Source organism: Plasmodium vivax, chromosome 1 (genome assembly GCF_000002415.2).
Source record: "Plasmodium vivax chromosome 1, whole genome shotgun sequence".
Classification (NCBI taxonomy): domain Eukaryota; phylum Apicomplexa; class Aconoidasida; order Haemosporida; family Plasmodiidae; genus Plasmodium; species Plasmodium vivax.
The window spans coordinates 604,119-623,793 of record NC_009906.1 but is presented as its reverse complement, the minus strand read 5'-3'; the positions used below and the strand labels follow the sequence as shown (position 1 = coordinate 623,793).

The 19,675-nt window shown below is 55.3% G+C and overlaps 2 protein-coding genes across 2 annotated transcripts, besides 20 other annotated features; both read left to right on the top strand.

The window, feature by feature from the left end:
* Positions 1-407: 407 nt before the first annotated feature.
* Positions 408-2,081, top strand: PVX_093540 (methionine aminopeptidase, putative; the record flags this gene model as incomplete). Its single annotated transcript, XM_001608528.1, has 1 exon — positions 408-2,081. One exon carries the CDS (start codon positions 408-410, stop codon positions 2,079-2,081), a length of 1,674 nt encoding a protein of 557 aa, XP_001608578.1.
* A 423-nt stretch (positions 2,082-2,504) lies between these two features.
* Positions 2,505-2,579: a microsatellite.
* Positions 2,580-3,749: 1,170 nt separating this feature from the next.
* PVX_093535 (hypothetical protein, conserved) lies at positions 3,750-19,617 on the top strand (the record flags this gene model as incomplete). Its single annotated transcript, XM_001608527.1, has 2 exons — positions 3,750-18,221; positions 18,375-19,617. The coding sequence occupies 2 exons, from the start codon at positions 3,750-3,752 to the stop codon at positions 19,239-19,241; spliced, it is 15,339 nt and encodes a 5,112-aa protein (XP_001608577.1). The 3' UTR covers positions 19,242-19,617.
* Positions 3,911-3,943: a microsatellite.
* Positions 4,095-4,135: a microsatellite.
* Positions 5,200-5,241: a microsatellite.
* Positions 5,672-5,713: a microsatellite.
* Positions 6,778-6,818: a microsatellite.
* Positions 6,970-7,002: a microsatellite.
* Positions 8,334-8,408: a microsatellite.
* Positions 11,337-11,363: a microsatellite.
* Positions 11,746-11,767: a microsatellite.
* Positions 12,913-13,009: a microsatellite.
* Positions 13,382-13,555: a microsatellite.
* Positions 14,104-14,137: a microsatellite.
* Positions 14,520-14,550: a microsatellite.
* Positions 16,149-16,206: a microsatellite.
* Positions 16,261-16,288: a microsatellite.
* Positions 16,371-16,407: a microsatellite.
* Positions 17,828-17,861: a microsatellite.
* Positions 19,272-19,293: a microsatellite.
* Positions 19,396-19,422: a microsatellite.
* Positions 19,618-19,675: the final 58 nt, after the last annotated feature.

Sequence of the window (19,675 nt, the reverse complement as noted above, 5' to 3'; positions counted from 1 at the left end):
GAACTATGAAGGGGCCTACGCTCGTGCTGCTGGCGTGGGCGCTCCTCTGCCTGTGCAGGGGGGGTGGCGGCGTTGCAATTGTGAGGAGTGGGAGCAGCGTCAGCAGTGGGAGAAGTGGGGGAAGCGCTCGAAGTGTCAGCCGCGTCAGCCGCATCCAAAGTGTCAACCGCGTCCACCGCGCCAACCGCGTGCGGCCGCGGCGGGGGTTCGTCCCCGGGGGGGGGGACTCCCAAGGGAGCTGCGCAAAGCAGAGGCGCCCGCGCCGCCCCAAACTCAGAAGGAACCACCTACACAGCACCAGCGCAGGCGAAGGATTTTCCAACACAGTCCACCACGATGTGAAGAAGAACACAAAAAACTACTCGGAAGATGGCCCACCGGCGTCTTTCCACAGATACAGTGAAAATATGAAGACAAGGAAAAACGTCCACCCGAGTATCCGCATAACCCAATTTGACAGAACGTTTATGAAGTGCAAGGAGGGGTACAACAGGAGGTACTCCCACCTGAAGGACAGCGAGCTGTTTGGCAGCTTCCGCTTTGTTGGGAGGCAAAAGAAGGGAATCACCTCTCCGAGGTATTATCTGCCCAAGTACGTGGAGCGGCCCAATTACCACCGCACGGGCACGCCTGTGTACGTGCCGTATGGGAGCGGCGGCCAGAGGAGCGGCGGCCAAATGAGTGGCAGCCAAGGGAGTGCCGACCAAAGGAGTGACTTCAATGAGAGGGGAAAATCCCCCCACCCGTATGGCAACGTCAAACGCGAGGAAGAAATCGAAACGATTAGGAGCAACTGCCAGTTCGCGCGAGAACTGATGGACGACGTGTCCTACATCATCTGCGAAGGAGTGACGACGAACGATTTAGATATTTACATCCTAAATAAGTGCATCAATAATGGCTACTACCCCTCTCCTCTGAACTACCACCTCTTCCCAAAAAGCTCCTGCATCTCAATTAATGAAATCCTTTGCCATGGAATCCCAGATAACAACATCCTCTACGAAAACGACATCGTCAAAGTAGACATCAGCGTCTTCAAAGATGGCTTCCACGCGGATATGTGTGAAAGTTTCCTTGTTCCTAAATTAACAAAAAATGAAAAAAAAAAAAAAAAAAAATTTTACGATTTTATATATTTGAATGATAAGCTCCGGACGAGACACACCAAATTCATTTTGAAGTACCACTTTGACCTCACGACTAACAAAGTTGTGAAGACGGGAAAGCACTGCTCCATCAAACGGATCAGGTACGACCCCCCCAACTCGAAGGACCGCCCCACTGAGCAGCACCGCTCCTACGACGATAACAGCAATGCGGTGATGAGCAGCGGCGACTTGGGGGGGAACGCACCCTTCCCCGGGGGGGATTACCACAACGCTGCTGATGGGGGGGCGCTCCCGGGGGAGGACCTCGACGAGCTCGAGCAGTTCCACAGGCAGTACGATGAGCAGGTCATCTACGATAAGCAGCAGAGCAGCAGAACGTATGAGGACCTCCAGAGCTACCTCTACAGGCAGAGTAGGGGCCCCCCAAGCGATCATGGCAACCGAAGCGATCATAACCGGTTCGCCTTCTTCGACAAGAGGAAGCCGGGCGTGGACGAACTCAAACGCCTTATGCGTGAAAAAAACTTGGACCTCATAAGAACCGCCCACGAGTGCACCATGGAGGCCATCCGCGTCTGTAAGCCCGGTGTCCCCTTCAGTGCCATAGGGGAAGCAATAGAGAGCCACCTAGAAAGGAAGAATAAGGGCCACCTACGCTACGCAGTGGTCCCCCATCTGTGCGGACACAACATAGGGAGGAACTTCCACGAGGAGCCATTCATCATGCACACACGGAATGACGACGACAGACTGCTGTGCGAAAACCTCGTGTTTACCATTGAGCCAATTATTTCCGAGCGACCCTGCGACTTCATTATGTGGCCGGACAACTGGACGTTAAGCAACGCCAGGTATTTCTTTTCCGCTCAGTTTGAGCATACCATCGTTGTGCGGAAGGACGGCGCGGAGGTGCTCACCGGGAAAACGGACCGCTCTCCCAAGTTCGTTTGGGAGTGCGAAAAGGGGTAGCGCGTATGAAGTGGGCAGGGGTGCCCACGCAGCGCTGATCTGTCTCCGTTGCGTAGCAAGCGTGTGACGCGTACCACTTACCACGTCCCGCTTCTTTTTTTTTTTGTAACTTTTTTGCTGCCCCCCCGCGGGGAAAACACCTCCAACTGGTTAGACTGCTCCACCTCTCGAGCGACACTTCACGTCATCTGCGATGTGCAGCTGCTCCGATGCAAAAGGACAAACATGGGTTCCCATCTACATGGGTGGAGCAAACGGACCCACTTGACCATCTGGTATGCTTCATTTCCCACTCGTTGCACTTCTCCCCCGCAGAGCAGCTAGTTCAGTTGGCTCGCCGCGGGGCACAGCATGGGGCTGCTTCCAAAGGGGGGGAAGTGAGACGTCAGCAGTTAAACGTGATACGTCAGAAGTGATGCGTTATAAGTGAAACGTAAAACGTGTGGGCAGGCAATCGCAACGCATGCGTACACGAGCGACTACCCGTATGTGCCTGTGCGGTTGTTAGCTCAGTTGGGGGGAGTGGAAGAGAACGGCCACGCGATGGGAAGCGTCGTAGAATTGGGAAGACCAATCTGTTTCGTTTCGCTTCGCCTCGCTTCTTTCCGCTTCGTCACTGCCGCTGGGCTGTCACGTGCAGGGGGAGGGTGTACATGACAGGAAAAAAAAAAAAAAAAAAAGCAAAAAAAAAAGAAGCAAAAAAAAAAGAAGCACAAAAAAGGGAAGTACAAAAAAGGGAAGTATAAAGGGGGGCATAAAAAAGAGCATAAACAGGCGCACAAAAAGGCGCACAAATTGTGTATAAAAAAAAAAAAAAAAACGAACCGTGCATAACGCGCGGGCACAAAAATGACGCACCGCGTGACGATTGAAAATGTCGCGGCGAAAGAGCCAACGCGAAAGCTGCCTACTCGTATGCTCTGCTCTTCCCACGCAATCGCTCAGTTTACATTTGCGTATCCCAGCTTACCCTGCAAACGCGACTCCTCCTTTATGCGCGCTGCGCAGAAGCTGCCAATTTATTTTTGCTAACCTGGAGGTATCACCCATTCGTACGCCCCTCATTCGAAAAAAAAAAAAAAAAAAAGCGAAAGGAGAGAGGAGAAGGAAAAAATGAACGCCACGTGAGGGATAATATAACGTGCTGCCTTGCGAGGTTCCTTTTTGACTCCATCTCGGGCCCACTGGGCATACCCAATCAGACCGCTCTAACAGCACCTACGTGCATTTATGCATCGACGGACGAGCGCTGCTGGTCGAGGCGAAGTTCGTGGCTAGCTAGCCTACACACGCGTGAGCGCATATTGCAAGCGCAGTGCATGTACCTGTGGAGGGGGCCACCCAGCAGAAAGGGGACCCTCTCCACCAAGGGAAATAGCAGCGAAGTGACGGCGAAGCCAATACACTTGGTTTGGTTGACGCCTCCAATTTGGTGTGTCCATTGTAGGCGTGTGAGCTCCTCCCCAGGGACGCCACCCCCCGACGGCAAGCCGAGGTAGACATGAACCGCCCAAGTCGGGAGGGAGTCCATCGTGAAGAAGCAGAAAAGAGGCGGGAAAGTGCAAAAAACGCGAGGGAGTGGAAGGAGAAGACACCCACGCAGATAAGTGGAAGACCCCGACACAGATAAGTAAAACACTTAGGGGGAGAAGCAAACGCGCTGCGGAAATGGACCCCCCCGGGAAGGAGGCCAAGGCCAGGGGAAGCAGAGAGCCATGTTACGACGAATACCACAACGAAAATCTGCTGCATCTGCAGAAAGAACCCGACCCAAATAATAGAACCCACGTGCTCAAACGGGTTCGTGGCAAGCGGTGGCAAGATGAACGCACGTACAGCTCCTACGACGCATTCCCCTACGGGGGGGTCTTCTACCATGACTTAATTATAAAGGACGTGATAACGTATTGCTTCAAGCGGGGCGCCGACTGCGTGGATGGGCCGTCCGCGAAGCAGTCAGCGAAGCAGCCCGTGACGCATTCCACAACGCATCCCACAACGCATCCCACAACGCATCCCACCATGCAGTCGCTGGCCCCACCGCCCCCATACGTGTACCTCGGCGCGGGCATACTGAAGGAGACGCAGAGGAAGAAGCACCGGGAAAAGAACCGGATGGTTTTTATTTTTTGCCTTAACGAGGCGGTGCTCAGAGGGGGCGGCGAAAGAACCCGGAGCAGCGAGGGGGCCGCCCGACGTGGGAGGCATACCGGCGGGGGGGTCAGCCACGCAGAAGGAGCGGAAAAAGCAGCCGCAGGAGCGGCGAAAGTAGCCGCAAACCGGGGAACACATCGGAGGAGGCAGAGGGAGGAGAACCGCCTCCGAGACATAGACGACGTCCTGAATGGAAGGAGCTCCCGCCAGAACCCTTTTATAAAAACCAAGGCGTCGCTTCTATGGGAGGATGTGAAGGACCGGGAGGGGGGGATGTGCACAGATGTAAACAGAGACAAGAGAAACCTCCCCTTTGAGTCCCTCTACTGGGAGCCTGCATTGGGGGGTTCGCCCAGTGCCCGCAGCGCTGGCGAGGAGGAGCGTAGTGATGACAGAAGTGGCGGTAGTAGTGACCGCAGTAGAGACGGCCGTAGTGACCCCTGCCAGTCCTCGGGCCGCTCCTCCGGGGAGCTTTCCGACCCCCCAGGGGAATACTCCCCGGAGGAGAGCCCCTCGGACAGCTCTGACAGCTCGGAGGAGGACTCCTCGGAGAGCAGCGATCAAGGTGGACGCCCTCGGCACGCTCATCACACGTGGCACCCTCGGCAGGCCCGTCACGCTTCCGACCGACGAAGGAGAAACGCGTATAGCGATCGAAACGGCGTCTTCATGCTGAGCGTGCTGCACCACCAGAGCGAGGTCTACTCAGTCAAGTGGAAGGAGAGACAAAACGACCCCTTCTGCGTAGTGGCCTCCATCTGCCTCGACGGATACTTATACATCTGGAGGGAGCACACCAACAGCCAGAACAAACTCACCTTTGCATCCGTCTGCCGAGTGTATGTCCCCTCGTTTGAGCAGATGATATGGTATGTGAAGTGGTGCTGGGTAGACAAGGACACAGCTAGCGAAGATTACTGCCGCTTCTGGAGCAGCAACAGAAACGCGAACATCGCGAAGAATGAATTTTTGATTGTGTATGGGTCTCGAAATGAGTCGCGTGCGGGTGGGGCTGGGAGGAGCGGCTTCCCCCTGGGGCGCGACGAGGGGGAGCGATCCGCCGTCCCCTCCGCCACGTCTGCCACCCCCCCCTCCGTCTTCTCCATCTACGCCATCTTCAACCTGCACAGCCACCACGCCCACGTGAAGAACATCCTCCGCTACGAGAACGTCCCGATAAGCCTCAACTACGAGCACGTCCTCCAGGCAAAGCTCAAGTATGGCTCCCTCAACACGTCCCTCATTTCGGTTTACACAGATGACACCTTCCTCCCAGAAAATGAATACCACATGAAGTTCGGTCAGTGGAAGATTAAAAAAATATGCCCCCTCTCGGATTCGCTCTTGCTGGAGAGGGGTACCCCCCACAGGGGTGTTCCACGGGAGTTCCCTAGCTGGGACCACGCGGATGTGAGCGACGACTGCTCGCTCTCCTCCAGTGGAAGCGGGTCCACCGCAGATCACAGCGAAGGGGGGGTTAGCAGTTACGGCGATTGCTGTGATGGCCATTATCAGGGCGACTCAGCTGCGCATCACAACGGAGGGGCGACTCCGTGGAGACCCCCCCGCCGCAGGAACAACTCCAAAGAGAACGACTTCCTCCTGTTTAGGAAGCTCTTCAGCACAGTCAGCAATTTGATGCCTCCATTCTCCCTCACCATCTCGACATACAACGGAGACGTTTACAAAGTTATGATCAAGCCGAGTGACATTTGGATTAAAAAAAAAAAAAGCGTTAGCGTGAGGTACATGCTGCATTACAGGGCATGCGAACCGTCTCCCAAATGGGAGGGGAAAAAGAAGTACCTATCGGGTAGGCGGCAGCCCGAGGAGCCGATCCTGCAGGATGACTGCGAAATGTATTTTGACCCCAACCATAATGTGGCCCTCGTGCGGGAGAGGCGGACGGGGAGGCTCTTCCTGTACGATTTCGACATGGGGGGTAGAAGCGGGGCTAGAAGCGGTAGTAAACGCGGGAGCCGAAGCAGCAACCTCTTCCTGGATGTCCGGCACTCATTCGAAAGGCACCGCAACGATGACGGGGCGACCCCACTGGAAGGTGCCACAGTTGGGAGCGGCACCAACAGCGGCGCTAACAAACCATGGGGAGCCTCCCCTTCAAGTGTCAACCAAATGGAGGGCACCACAGAAGTGGATCAGACGCAGAGCACACACAAAGCACGCACGAATCACCCCCCTCATAACTGCGCCTCTACCGAAGGAGCAGTGGCAAAAAAGAGAAGAGCATTCACCCCCATATGCTGCCTGAACAGCATGTACATTGACAGGTACTACCTATTGAAACATAAGGGAAGTGACTCGCTCAGGAGGAAGACTCATTTTGTCTATTCCTACTCCTACCAGATGTGTAGAATCTACGAACAAGTGAAAAAGAACCCACATCTGTTCATGTCGACTAGCCAATTTTTAGAAAAAAAGAATACAATCCCTTTGGCCTACAAAAGTGAGCTTATAAATGCTCTAGATTCCTTTTTCGTTCTCATCTGTGTAGACAGAAAGAGGCAGTGCATTTTTGCTCTCAAGTCGGAGACAAGGGACGTCGTTCATAATGCCAAAATGCTTTGCATCTTTGATGAGAGCTCTCCGCTAATCGGCTTGCAAGGAGGCTCTCCCCCCCCGAACGAACCGAACAATAATGTGTATTTGAGCAAAGTGCAAGAAGACATATGCAGGGCAGAAGGAGGGGTGCCTTGCAAAGTGACTGGGCACGAGATAAGTGACTTCCGCCTCCACAGCAGGAACGGCCAGAACTACCTGTTCCTCATCATTAAATACGGCTACATCGGGAGCGGCGGGTACGGCGGCTCAGACATTCACGGCAGCTGCTGCACCCACGGGAAGGGGACCAAGCACGCCCACCTGGTCGCCCTCGCAACCGTGCACATTCAAAAGGAGAGCTTGGTCTACGTCACCTTGCGCCTGAACCAGATGTTCACCTTTTTCCATTCGCTCGAGGAGAAGCTCCTGTTCTCCTACGTCCACGTCTCCTACCAGGGGAAGTTTATTGTCGCCACGAATCATGCCCTGCAGGGAGAGGCGCAGAAGGGGAGCGGCACTCACGGGGGTAACTACCCACCGGTGGAGGGGCAACCACAGGGAAGTGAAGAAGACGGTGCTGTTTGCCACCATCCGGAGGAGGTGCTCTCCGTTAGGAGGGGACTCCTACACGTTAGACGCTCCTCCGGGGTGGAGAGGCAATACGTCTTGGTGCTCGACGATGCAGATCCCAAACAAGAAGGGCAGAACAAACCAGCACAATCCAACGAAGTGGTCAATCTGTATCTCCTCTGCACGGAACGCAGATGCGTCTCCCACCATGTGCAGGTTAGAAACGTCCCCGACCTCGTCAACGTAGTCGTCCAAGACAGCCACGTCGTCCTGCTCACCAGGAGGAAGCTGCAAATTGTGGACCTCAAGGCGGTGTGCAGCGACTTGATCGGCATGGAGGGGGAAAACAGAGAAGAGGACCGCATCGGAGAGACTAACATGGAAGGAGCCAACGGGGAAGGGGCCACCATGGAAGAAACCTACGTGGCGGATGGACCCCCCCCCGCGGAGAGCGCAAACCGCGTAAACTTCACTTCGATCCCCCTGCCGAAACTGCTCGCAAATAAAAAAACAAAATTGTGTATGACCCGTTCAGGTGAAAAAAACACACATTTTTTAGTAGCCAGTTTTTTGGTCAATTTGAGGGAGCTTCACCGAAAGAGGAGACACCGGAGGGGCAGCAAAAGCAAAACATGTAATGGCAAGGTCACCCACGACCGGTTCGCACGCAAAAACTGCTACATCTCCGTGGTCCTCTTCTGCGATGCATCGAATGGCAACGAGTGGCAGGTGTTAAATTATGGGAGGCACCCCTTCCTCCTCTCCAAGCAGGTGTTCCTGTTTGAAAGGAATTTGTTCCTGCTGGGCGGGGTGCAGAAGAGGAGGGGCTTCCTGTGGGGCCCGAGCGGGGGGAAGCTGCTCCACACCGCTCACGCCGCTCAAACCGCTCGGACCACCCGGTGGCGCAAAATCAACCTGTGCAGCGCACTGAAGAAATGGCAAAGACGAGGCGAAGGACATGTCCCGGGAGAAGCGGGTGGGGCGGGCGGAAAAGGGACTCCCCCCCCCAGAAAGAGACATCACGTGTTCTTTCACCCCCTCGGGCTGTTACACTACATAAAAATGGGTCTCTTTTCCCACGTCTTTATTGCTATGAAGTTACTCCTGAACCTTTTGCTAAACAGATTTTACAGTTACGTTGAGAGGATCAAAATTAGAAGTGACAGCTCAGGAGAGGGGGGGGGTCTTCCTATTAAGAAGCACTGTGCTCTACACGTCCTACTGAATGATGACCGTTTGAGGAAGTCCGTTCGGGAGAACTTCGGAGACATTTCCACAGTACAGAAGAGCCACTTCCTTTTTAATGTTAACTTCCTCACCACTGAAATGGGGAAGCTCAGGCAGGGTACGCAAGGCATGGTTGATGGCGTCTCTGGGGGAGATGCAGCTGGGAAGGAACAGGAGGGGAAGACTCTCATCCAAGGGGGGAATAACAATGGAGATGCAGCTGACCAGAAGGACAAATCTATGTACCTGTTCGAAGTCGAGTCCGTTTCGTTGGACGATTTTAATTTAAATTCTGACGAGGAGGAGGAGTCTTCCCCGTCGAAGCAGGGGGCGCAGCGGGAGAAGGCCCCCTCGGGTCGAAGCGGTAGCAGTGATAGAAGTGGTCGAAGCAATCGCAGCCGGAGTAGCGGTCGAAGCGAAGACGAACGGGGGCGGGCGCAGCGCAGCTTCAAGGCCAACCTGAAAGCCGCCAGCGTGATTGACTGCCAGCTGACGGCGGAGGAGGTGAGGCTGCTGCAGATCCTGCTGCTGCACGTGAACGTGCCCCACCTGAGGGCCTTCGACCAGCTCCTCCTCTTTTGCGTGCTGAACGCGTTTTGCCTCAATTCGGGGGAGGGCCACGCCGGCCGCAGTGATAGCAGTGGCGGTAGTGGCAGCGGTAGTGATAGTGGCAGCGTGAGCCGCGTTAGCAGCAGTGGGGGCGACGACTTCGGCAGCAGCCACCCGTCGGAAGACCCCGCTGCGCGCAGGTGCCACTGTGCGCACTTCGGCCTGCACCTCCAGAAGGAACTCATCAAAACGGAAAGCATGCACCTGGGCGACCACGTGCGTGGGAGTGGAGACGAGGCAAAACAACCCAACGGAAGCAACATGACCCAAGTGATCCTCTTCTTCTACCGCCTCTACATCAACTGCTGCCTCTTCCTAAACGTCCCCCTGGAGATTCACCACCAGTACGCCTACCTCCTTTACTTCGTGCGCGCGAAGGTGGCGGCGGAGCTGAGCAGCTATCTGGAGAATCTGCAGACGCACTACAGCCACTCCTTCCGCGTCCCAGTTAGCGCCGGCGATTTGGGCGCCGTCGACCTGTTCGACATGGGTGGTGCGGGCAGCGGTGCGGGAGGCGCTGCGGGAGGCGGTGCCCACTTCGAGACTGGATCACTTCCCCACGGGCGCCTCATCCGGTGGAAACGCAGAAAAAAGGGCCCCCCCCAAGCAGAGCTCAACGGTGTGGCAGTCGCACAAATGAGCAACTTCAAACTGGTGGAAGAGGAGGTCCAAAGGTTTTGCTTCTTCCTTACGTTCAAACGTATGAAGTTGTTCTACGCTCTACACGATAGGGACAATTTATTTTTCATGCACGAGGTGCTGACGAACCGGACACTCAAAAAAATAAACAGCCTCAACGTCGACGATAAGGAGAAGCAAAATGAAGTGAACGACTGTTTGGACTTCCTAGCGTTGCTCTACTTAGCGAAAAACGAAAAACACAAGCTGATGGTGCTATACAAAATAAAGAAGCAACAGAAAATTTTTGAGTTCCTCTCCAATGACTTTTCTTTGGAGAGGTGGAGCAACGCCCTCATGAACAATGCGTATAAGTTGATGCAAATTAAAAGGTACCACCTGGCCATCGCTTTTTTCATTCTTCGTGGGGATATGAAAGACGTGATTGATGTGGCTCACCAGTATTTGAAGGACCCTCAATTGAGCGTCTTCCTCATTAGACTCGTTTATGCCTCCTACGTAGAGAAGGGGCACTTCCTGGGAGGGAGAAATAATGCTACCCTTTCGGTGAGCACGCCGTGCATCCCTCTGGGGGGAAGTGGTAGCGTCTTGGAGGACTCCAGCGTGTCCGCGGTGCAGGGCAGTGGCTACCTCCCCTCCAGCGAGGCAGGCGAGGCGAGCGAAGTGGGGGAAGTGGAAGAGGAACGGAGCAGAGAAGTAGAAGAGGGACGGAGAAGAGAAGTGGAAGAGGAACGACGCCACTGCCTGGAGGAACCGCGCCACTTCCTGCAGGAGCCGCGCCACTTCCTGCAGGAGCACTTGAACTACATTTTTGCGAAGAAGCTCAAGGCCGACCACGATGATGGGGCCCATGGTAGGCACCACCCCCCCGAGAGAAGCTACCTCGACGTGATGAAGAACATCCTCCTGGGAAACTACCGAGAGGTGCACTCCAAATGGAAAGAGACAAAGAGGCACGATTTTCTCCTGCTGGTTTTGAAAAATATAATTGTGGGGAGAATAATGCGCCAGGAGGGAGGGCAGGGGGATGCCCCGAGGATGGCAATTCTGTGCCGGGATGGCCAAGCTGATCGCGGCGAAGGAGAAGACGATCAAGACGACCAAGACGACTGCAACTTCCGGATGAGCAAAATCGAGTGCTACTTCAGCTCCCTCCACTTTTGCTCGCAACGAATGAGCAACCTATCGTTCGTCTTGCTCTTCATATTTTTCCACAACGGGGACAAAGACGAAGAAGTGATGCCCCTCCACGAGCGGCTCAAATTCTTCCTGTGCCTCTCCTCCGAAGCCTACTTGGAGACCTTCCTCGGCGCAAATAAGTTTTTGTTTGAGGTTGTTTATGCCTCCTCCTGCGAGAAGGGGCCCCGGGTGGGGAGCGGCCACCCGGTAGTGAGCATCGAGCGAGCGGACAGGGACAACCCAGTCGACTTCACTCAGTCGTTGAAGCAGTTTGCGCGGCTGGTGCATTTGCTCTTCGAGTGCATCAGCGGTGGTACTAGCGGTGGTACTAGCGGTGGTATTAGCGGTGGTACGAGCGGTGGTAAGCACTGTGAAGTTAGTTGCGACCAGGATGACCGCGCAAGTTGCAATCGGGATGGCCGCGCAAGTTGCAACCGGGATGGCGGCGCCGTCGAACCCGCACCCGCCGTGCTGCGCCTGATGAACAAGCTGAGGGACGTCGCAACGAAGGACGCCTGCGCCAGGAGGCGAAACCTGAGCCGATTCCTAGCCACCCTCCTGCAGAAAATAAGCGGCATGAGCGGCATGCACGGCGGACAGAGCACCCAGCTGGCGGTCAACCATTATATGTTTTACGAAGCTGCGAAGAACGGAGGGAGAGCCCCAAGTGCCCCTCCCCCCACCAGCCTCTACGTAACCCTAAACAAGTACAATAGCCTCCTGACGCACTTATTTTTTCACTTCTTTACCCTCCGCATTGTGGAAGGCGCCCAGAGCGAAGACGTCATCCGGTTCGTCCTGGACTACATCGTGTCGATTCTCTTCATCTACGTGAATGATGCCGTTCGGGTTCTGTTTAGCTTTGCAAGAAATGGGAAGTGCGGAGCGGCGGGGTCTATACACGAAGCGGCGTCTCTTCCGAACGAACTGCTCTCCTCCCTGCACGCGCCCTACCTGCAGATTGTCCTTTTACGCGTGGGCCTTCGCAACTGCTTCGCCCGGGAGGGAAACCACGAAGCGCATGCGCCCAGCAGTTTGGAGAAAGACTCCAAGGCAGATTCGCCTCCCCTGTGTGGGCCCAGCACCGAAGAAGAGACCCACAACGTCTGCATCCACGTCGACCGAAAGTTCTTTTCCTATCATATTCACCTGCTGGACCTCTTCCTCTGCTACCTAACTGTGATGGTGATATGCCTCCTCATGCTGAACAGCCACTACGGCTTCTTCCCCAGTGGAGAGATCCGCGTGGATAAGCAGAACACTCAAAGGAATGGGAGAAGAACCCGTAAAGGGAGACACTTAAAAAAGCTATTCACCGTCTTGCACCTACTACTGAAGAAGATTAAGAAGCTAAATTGGGCAATTGAAAATGTGTATAAGGGGAACAGCACCATCGGTACAGCTGACCTGCTGGTGGAATTTGTTAAATGTGCCTACCAGAGTGGGAGGAAAGGGAAGCTGTCTCCATGGCTACACATGAGCTGTGGAGAGGATACTACCCCCCTTGGAGGGAAGCACAAGAGGAGAAAAAGAAACAGTAATGGCAAACATGACATGGGGATGCCCTCCAGTGAAGCCAGAGACGTGACTCTAACTCCCTTGGGAACAGCCCCTCCTAGTAGGAGCAACCTCCAAAGTGATAACGTCGTAGAAACGCAGATGAGCATACGGTCGTGTGAGTACGTGCAGAAGGGGAGACTCTCACCTGAAGCGGCGGAGGCCACGGGGGATTTACCATTTGAGCAGTTTTGCGTCGTGAGCATCTTCCTCTCCACCTTCGAACTGCTCATCGGGAACTTCCACATCTTCGCGTACAAGGCGAACGTCTTCACGCCGCAGCTGCATCCGCGCGGGGGGGGCGGTCACGCGGTAAAGGGAGGTCATCTGGTAAAGGGAGGCCATGCGGTAAAGGGGGGCCATGCGGTAAAGGGGGGCCATGCGGTAAAAGGGGGCGACACACATGGCAAGCAGGGCCAACCAGGGGGAAATCGCCAGGCGAACCCCTTCTACCACAACACGTGCGTGCTTCTCCACCACGTGGACAGCCTGTGCCAGGTGGTGAATAAATTCCTCCTGCCGCCGATGAAGGAGCTGCTGTTCAAGTCGGCCTGCAACATTAAGAGCACCCTGCTGACCTTCCTCTCCTTCCCTTTTTTCTTTAACAAAATGAAGACCAGGAAAAAGAACCAAGTGTTGTGCGAGCACTTTATCGATTCGCATGTCTCCCTCTTCTACAGCAAGCCCCTGTACGCCATTTGGAAGATAAACGGCTGCACCTACAGGTCCTTCCTCCTCTTCTTCAACAAGAGCTTCTACGATTACGTTGATTCGGTGAACGACGCGGTGAGTGCCTGCAGGGGGGGACAGCCAGCTGAGCGGTCCCAGCAGGGACAACAAGGTGAAGGCTTGCAGAAGGGACAACCAGGTGAAAGCCTCCCCCTCCAGCAGGGCCAACCCACTGAGCGCTTCCAGCCGGGCCTACCCGCTGAGCACGCCCACCTAAATGAATACTTAAAATTCCACCAGCTCTACAAGGAGGGGTGCAGACTGACAGAACAGGACTGCCTCGCCATCCCCTCTGCCAACGGGGAAAAGGGGAACCTGGCTTGCAACCAAAGTAACTTCCTCTTTAAGAGGCCCAGAAGCTACGACCGCTTTTTTTCTTTCACGTCCAGAATGAGTTTCTTCAAAAAATTAAAGCGGGGTGCTAGCGGAAGTGGCAGTAGCGGTGGGGCTGCCAAACGAGGGGACAAAGAAAGAAAGAGAAAAGCCCTTTTGGGGAAAAAGGCAAACAGGGAAGGCACCCAGGAGGGGGAGTACCGCCACGTTAACTACGACAGCCTTGTTAAAATGAAAAGCGACCTTCTGAGGCAGGAGACAGTCGAGACGGAGGGGGGGAGCAGTCAGGACGGCAGCGAGGTGGATGAAGATGAGGAGGGGTGGAGCCGCGCAGTGGGTGCTACGCGAGAGAGGAGGGGGGGCCGCCCCGTGGGTGCTACGCGAGAGAGGAAGGGGGGCCGCCCCGTGGGTGCTACGCGAGAGAGGAAGGGGGGGCACAGCGGGCGCAGCAGCCAGGGCAGTGTTAGCGGCGCAGTTAGCGCACTTGGCGCAATTGGCGCAGTTGGGGCAGCTCCTGATGAGCGAGGTGGTCGCGGAGCCCACTCCAGAGCGCCCCGCGCAAAGGCGAACAAGGAGCAGCAGCACCACCGGGGCCCCAACCCGAGAAGCAACCCCCCTCAGAAGAGAAGCCACAGAAGAGGCAAAACAGAACAGAACAAACTCCCGCACGTCATCCCCCTGTCCTACCTATTCAACAGCATGAGCGATAGGCATGTCATCGAGCAGCAAAAAATGGACTGCCACAACAGCACCATCCTTTACATCCACCGAAAGAATAAAATAAAAAAGATTTGCGTACTTGACCACTTGAAGAGGCTCAATAAGAAGTGCAGATTCATTAACTACATTTCTCATTACGATTTGAAGGGGGAGGACAGGAGAGCCTCCAGGGGTAGGAGCGGCACCGGGAAGAGGAAGCGGAAGAGTGGCGCCAGCCTAGGGGGGGAAGGTATCACCGAAGGTGTTACCACTGCAGCGAGAAAGAACCCCCACAAAGGCGAATGCACAGATGGCAACCCTCGCTTGGGGGGAGACCGCGCCAGTCGCAGCGTCGAGGTGGGCGTGCCCCCCGCCCCAAATGGGGAGCGCCCTTGGCATAGCTGCTCCCTCCAGGGGGGGGGCGCGAACGCGCAGAGCGATCAGATGTGGAAGGCGGCCACTGTTGGGGGAGGCGGGCGTGAGAGCGGCGGAAGAGCGGTGAAGGAGAGGACCCCCAGCGGGAGTAGTCGTGGCCACCGCCGCGCTGACCGCCGTGCTGACCGCCACACCAACCGCGCGAGCGAGAAAATCCTCCTGGACATTGACCTGAACAAGCTGCTGTACATATACAAGTGCATGCACATCCAGTGCATGCACAACCTGACCCCCCTGTGCTCCTACCTTAGCAGCTTCGTCCCCAACGACTGCAGCATCACCAGCCTCTTCGGCAACAGCTATAATAGCCACTTCGTTAACAACCTGTTTTTTCACAACCTGTTTTATGCGTACGACAATACGATGACCCTTCTGCTGAGCTCGAACCACGTGGGGTCTATTTTCTACGGGGGGGGCAACGCAGATTGGGCAGCAGATTGGGCAGAAGATTCTCACAAGAAGGGGGATGGCCAATTTAGAGGGAAGACTGACAGTAGCAGGAGGGACTCACTGAAGGAAGGCCATACGTCTAGCCGCCCATCCTCTCAGGAGGTTGCTACATCTTTGCGGGACGGCCCCCCAAGTGGGGACTCCTCTCCTCCCCCTCATGGGTGGCACGCATCGAACGGGGCGAAGAAGGCCCTCCACGCAGTTGGTAACGCCGCTGCTAACCCCGCTGGGGAGGACCGGCTGCGAACCAACGTGGCCATCTCGAAGACGGCGCAGAAGTACATCGAGACGGTCATGCTGCTCCTCCACAACAACGTGACGCTGAACGACTCGGAAAAGATCTGCCTGACGAGAAAGGGAAAGGGATGCAAAAATAAAAGCAAAAATAAAAGCAATAACAGTAGCAATAACAGTAGCAATAACAGTAGCAATAACAGTAGCAATAACAGTAGCAGTAAGAGTAAGCAAAACGAATTTGCGCACCTGCAGGAGTTCCTCGAGAGGAACGCAAACACCTGCGTCAGGAGAAGGTACAGTTTCGTCAACCACCTGTCAAGTAAAAAGGAGAGTTGCTTTTTCTTAAAAACGGGAGCCATCATCTCGCACCCCTTCCTCCCTGTCTATGCACTTGTAAATATAAATCACGAGAAGGTTACCTCGTCGGAACAAGACCAGCTAGACAAGCGTCGCTTCCAAATAAGGCTCTGTACCTTTTCAGCCAATTGTGAGGGCATCTGCTACAGATACGGAATCATCAGTAGCGTCTCTTGGAGTTCCAACGGCAACTTTTTGATGGTTTCTGATGAATGTGGGCACTTATATATTTATAATATTTTTTTGGGCAGCTTCGTAAACCCTAAGGTGGTGCACAACAGGGTGGGCAATGACCCCAATGCAGATCGGAATGGAGCTACCCCTTCTGGGGGGAGAGCATACCGGCATAGGAGGGGTAATCTCTCTGATAGGGGGGCCACTCCTGCCTGCGCCAGTGCGGGTGAACACGAGGGGGGCTCCCGCCCCGATGAGGAAGGCGGCTACGATGAGGAAGGCAGTTACGACGAGGAAGGCGATTACGACCATCACTATGAGGACTACTACGACGACTACTATGAGGACGACCACTACGATGACGACCACTACGATGACGACCACTACGATGACGACCACTACGATGAGGGAGACTACTCCAATGGTGATGACCACCACGGAGAGGAGCCCGGGGGGGATATCGCCTATGCCCGCCCCGACGAGCAGGGCTGCCCGCTGGGTGAGGAAGCCCCCAGTGAGGAGAAGCCCAGCCAGAGGGGCGCAGAGGAGGGAAGGGGCTCCCAGGAAGGGCAAGCCTCCCAAAATGGGAAGGCCTCTCCAAATGGGAAGACCCCCCCAGAGGGGAAAAGCAAAAAGAACGAGGAGAACGACGAAGGAGCCAACTTCGGGAGCAAGATAAAGGAGGGCAACAAGAAAATAAGAAACTTCTTTAAGGACAATTTTTTGAAGAACAGTAAGAAGAAGGCCCCGGGGGACGGAGGCGGGGAGAGGAAGGTGCGCAGGCGGCGGAGGGTGAGCAGCCGGTGGGGAGCGAACAACCGGTGGGGGGCCCGGCGGTGCCGCAGGAAGGGCAGCTACATTATACGCGAAGCCATGTGCGTGGTGAAGCTGCACGACGAGGTGGTAGACGTGAGGTCTCTGGACGACTCCGCCTTTTACTTGGTGAGCATTGGCAAGGGGGTGAGCCCCAGCTCGCTGAGCAGCCACACGGTCTTCATCGACGCGGACTTCGCGAGGGTCGACGAGCATTTGAGGCGCAGCCAGGAGGTCGCCGAGGAGCAGGAGAGGCAGCACGGTGAGCGGCAAAATGAGCGGCACAGTGAGCGGTACACTGGGCAGCCCTCTGATCAACTGCTCACCGAAGAGGGAAACGCCCTCGGCGGCCCCCAACTCAGCGCCGCGCAGGAGGAGCGCCCCAGTGAGGCCAACCAAAGCGCGTCCGTCTCGAAGCCACCCCCCGCTGAGCTCTTCCAAGGGGAGGCGGCTCACCCGGATAAGCAAGAACAGTTCCCACCACACCAGCGGGAAAAGAAAAAACAAAACAATCGCCACCCACAAGCAAACATGATCCAGAAGAGCAAAATGAATCACATCGATGCGTTCTTCAACCTACACGTTTTTAAAAAGAAGAGGACCTTCTTCAAATCGCCCTTCTTCCATTTCGATGCTCATAATGGTATGTTTTTTAAGAGCAACAAGAAATTGCGAAATGTTGAAGACCTGGCGGACACCGTGTGTCTCTGCGTTTGGGACCTCTGTTCCATTTTGACTAACGAGGAGAAGCTCTTCTTGAAGGGGAAAATGCCCGTCGGGGCATCTGACGTGGGTCCCAACTCGCTCGGCGAAAATGGAGCCACGATCAGCGGTGGTAACAACAGCAGTGGCAACTGTGGCAACGGTGGCCACTGCAACAGCCATGCGTATGGCAGGAACGAAGTGACCCATCGAGGGGGTGCCAAGAAGCTGGAGAGCAGAACCGTTCTTCACCCTACCCTCGTGTGCATCATCGGCAACCTGCCTGAGAGTAAGATGCAGGCCAACAAAAGGAAAAGCAACGAAAGCGGTAACTCCATTACGACCTTCTGCACATGGCTATCATCTCGGAACCAACTCTACAAGGTAGTGAAGGACCCCTTAGAGGGAGAGGAACACAGATTGGGAAAAAGCGATCGGAGGGAACACCCCTCGAGGGGGAACCATCAACTGAGTGCAACACTCGAAACACCAAAGAAAAAAGGACTCTTTTGGCACCTGTTCAACCACAAGGTGTGCTCGAATAACTTCTCCCAAGATGCCTACGTTTTTTATGGCGACCAGCTGGGCTACATCCACGTGGTGCATCTGCAGATCTACAAGGAGGTGCACTTCTTCCGGGCCTTCGACGTGCCCATCCTCAAGGTGTTCGTCTGCAGAAACCTGGTCACCAAGCTGCTCGTCCTGGCCGACGCCCGGGTAAGGCGTGGCTGTGTGGCGGCGCGACTGCGGCGGTGTGGCGGTGGTGTAGCGGCGCGACTGCTACGTTGCTGCCATGTTACTGCCACGTTGCTTCTACATTGCCGCGTTACCGCTTTGCCGCTTCACCGCTTTACCTCCCCCCCCCTGCAGCTGCGCATCTACCGAGTCGAGTCCGCCCTCGAAATAACGCTCATCAAAGAGGTGCAAATAAAGCACGACGTGCCCCCCAGCAAGTGCATATGTGAAGCGAAGATAAACGAACTGAAGGAAAAGAAAAAAAAGGGGGACAACGAAAACGACGGGGTCTCCATCTTTAACCTTTCCTACTTCCTCTCCTCCAATTACCCCAAGAAGCAGAGCAAACCCGGAGGGGACGACAAACTGAGCGGCGGAGGGGTTAGCGGCGGAAACGGCGCAAACGTCGGAAGCGTCTGCACGGAGCATGCCAATGCTAGTGGCGTTGGAGGCGGCCTTGGGAATGGAAGCACCGCCAGTGCGGCGGCCAACCTTGCCGGAGGGGGCAGCACCAGCGGGGTAGGCGGCATCGCTGCTAACGCGAGTAATAGCTTCTCGGGGAAGAACAACCCCCCCCCCCTGGGAAACCACTCCAGCGCCCCGAACGACTCCCCCCAGAACCCAACCCTCGCAGAGGCGAAAAGCGGCTCATTCACGCCCCTCCCAAGTGAAGAAAAGGGAAAGGAAAAACCGACCACCACTACGTTGAAAGAAAGTAGCAGCACAACACCCCCTAAGGGGAGGAAAAACAGCACCTCCTCCAATTCTTTATGTCCATTCAAAACGATCAGTGACAGTGAGGACGAGGCAGATGCAAACAGCGACAAGGATGCCTACCAGAGCGTCATCATCGGTGGAATCAATTTTGGCTACCTCGGATTCAATTTCTCTAAATTTATGATTAACAAAAAAAAGACAATCATCGTGGACGCCTACATGCTGTCGAACTCCCACCTGGTGACTGTCTCCAGCAACGGCACGCTCACCCTGATTAAGGTGTGACCCCGGGGGGGTATCCCAAAAGGGGAATACCCAAAAGGGGAATACCCAAAAGGGGAATACCCAAAAGGGGAATACCCAAAAGGGGAATACCCAAAAGGGGAATACCCATAAAGGGGGGAGCCAGCACGTATACACAATGCCCCTTTAATGCCCATTTATGTTCCTCCAAATGGCACTTCCCTGGCGACCTTCGCATGGCCACGTCTCATTGCACCTGTGGGAACCCCCACCGCGTGTTTTTCCTTTACGCGCCTCGCGCGAGGGTGCGTCGAAAAAGAACTGCGTCAACTCAAATGGACTCCTAAGACCTGTGCTCAGGGTGCAGCCCTCCTCCCTGGTGGGGCAGTTTGGCAGTTAAGCAGGTTGGCAGTTCGGCAGTTTGGCAGTGGCACAGCTCGGCTTCGCATCGCCAAGCCTGCCCCTCATGAAGTGAT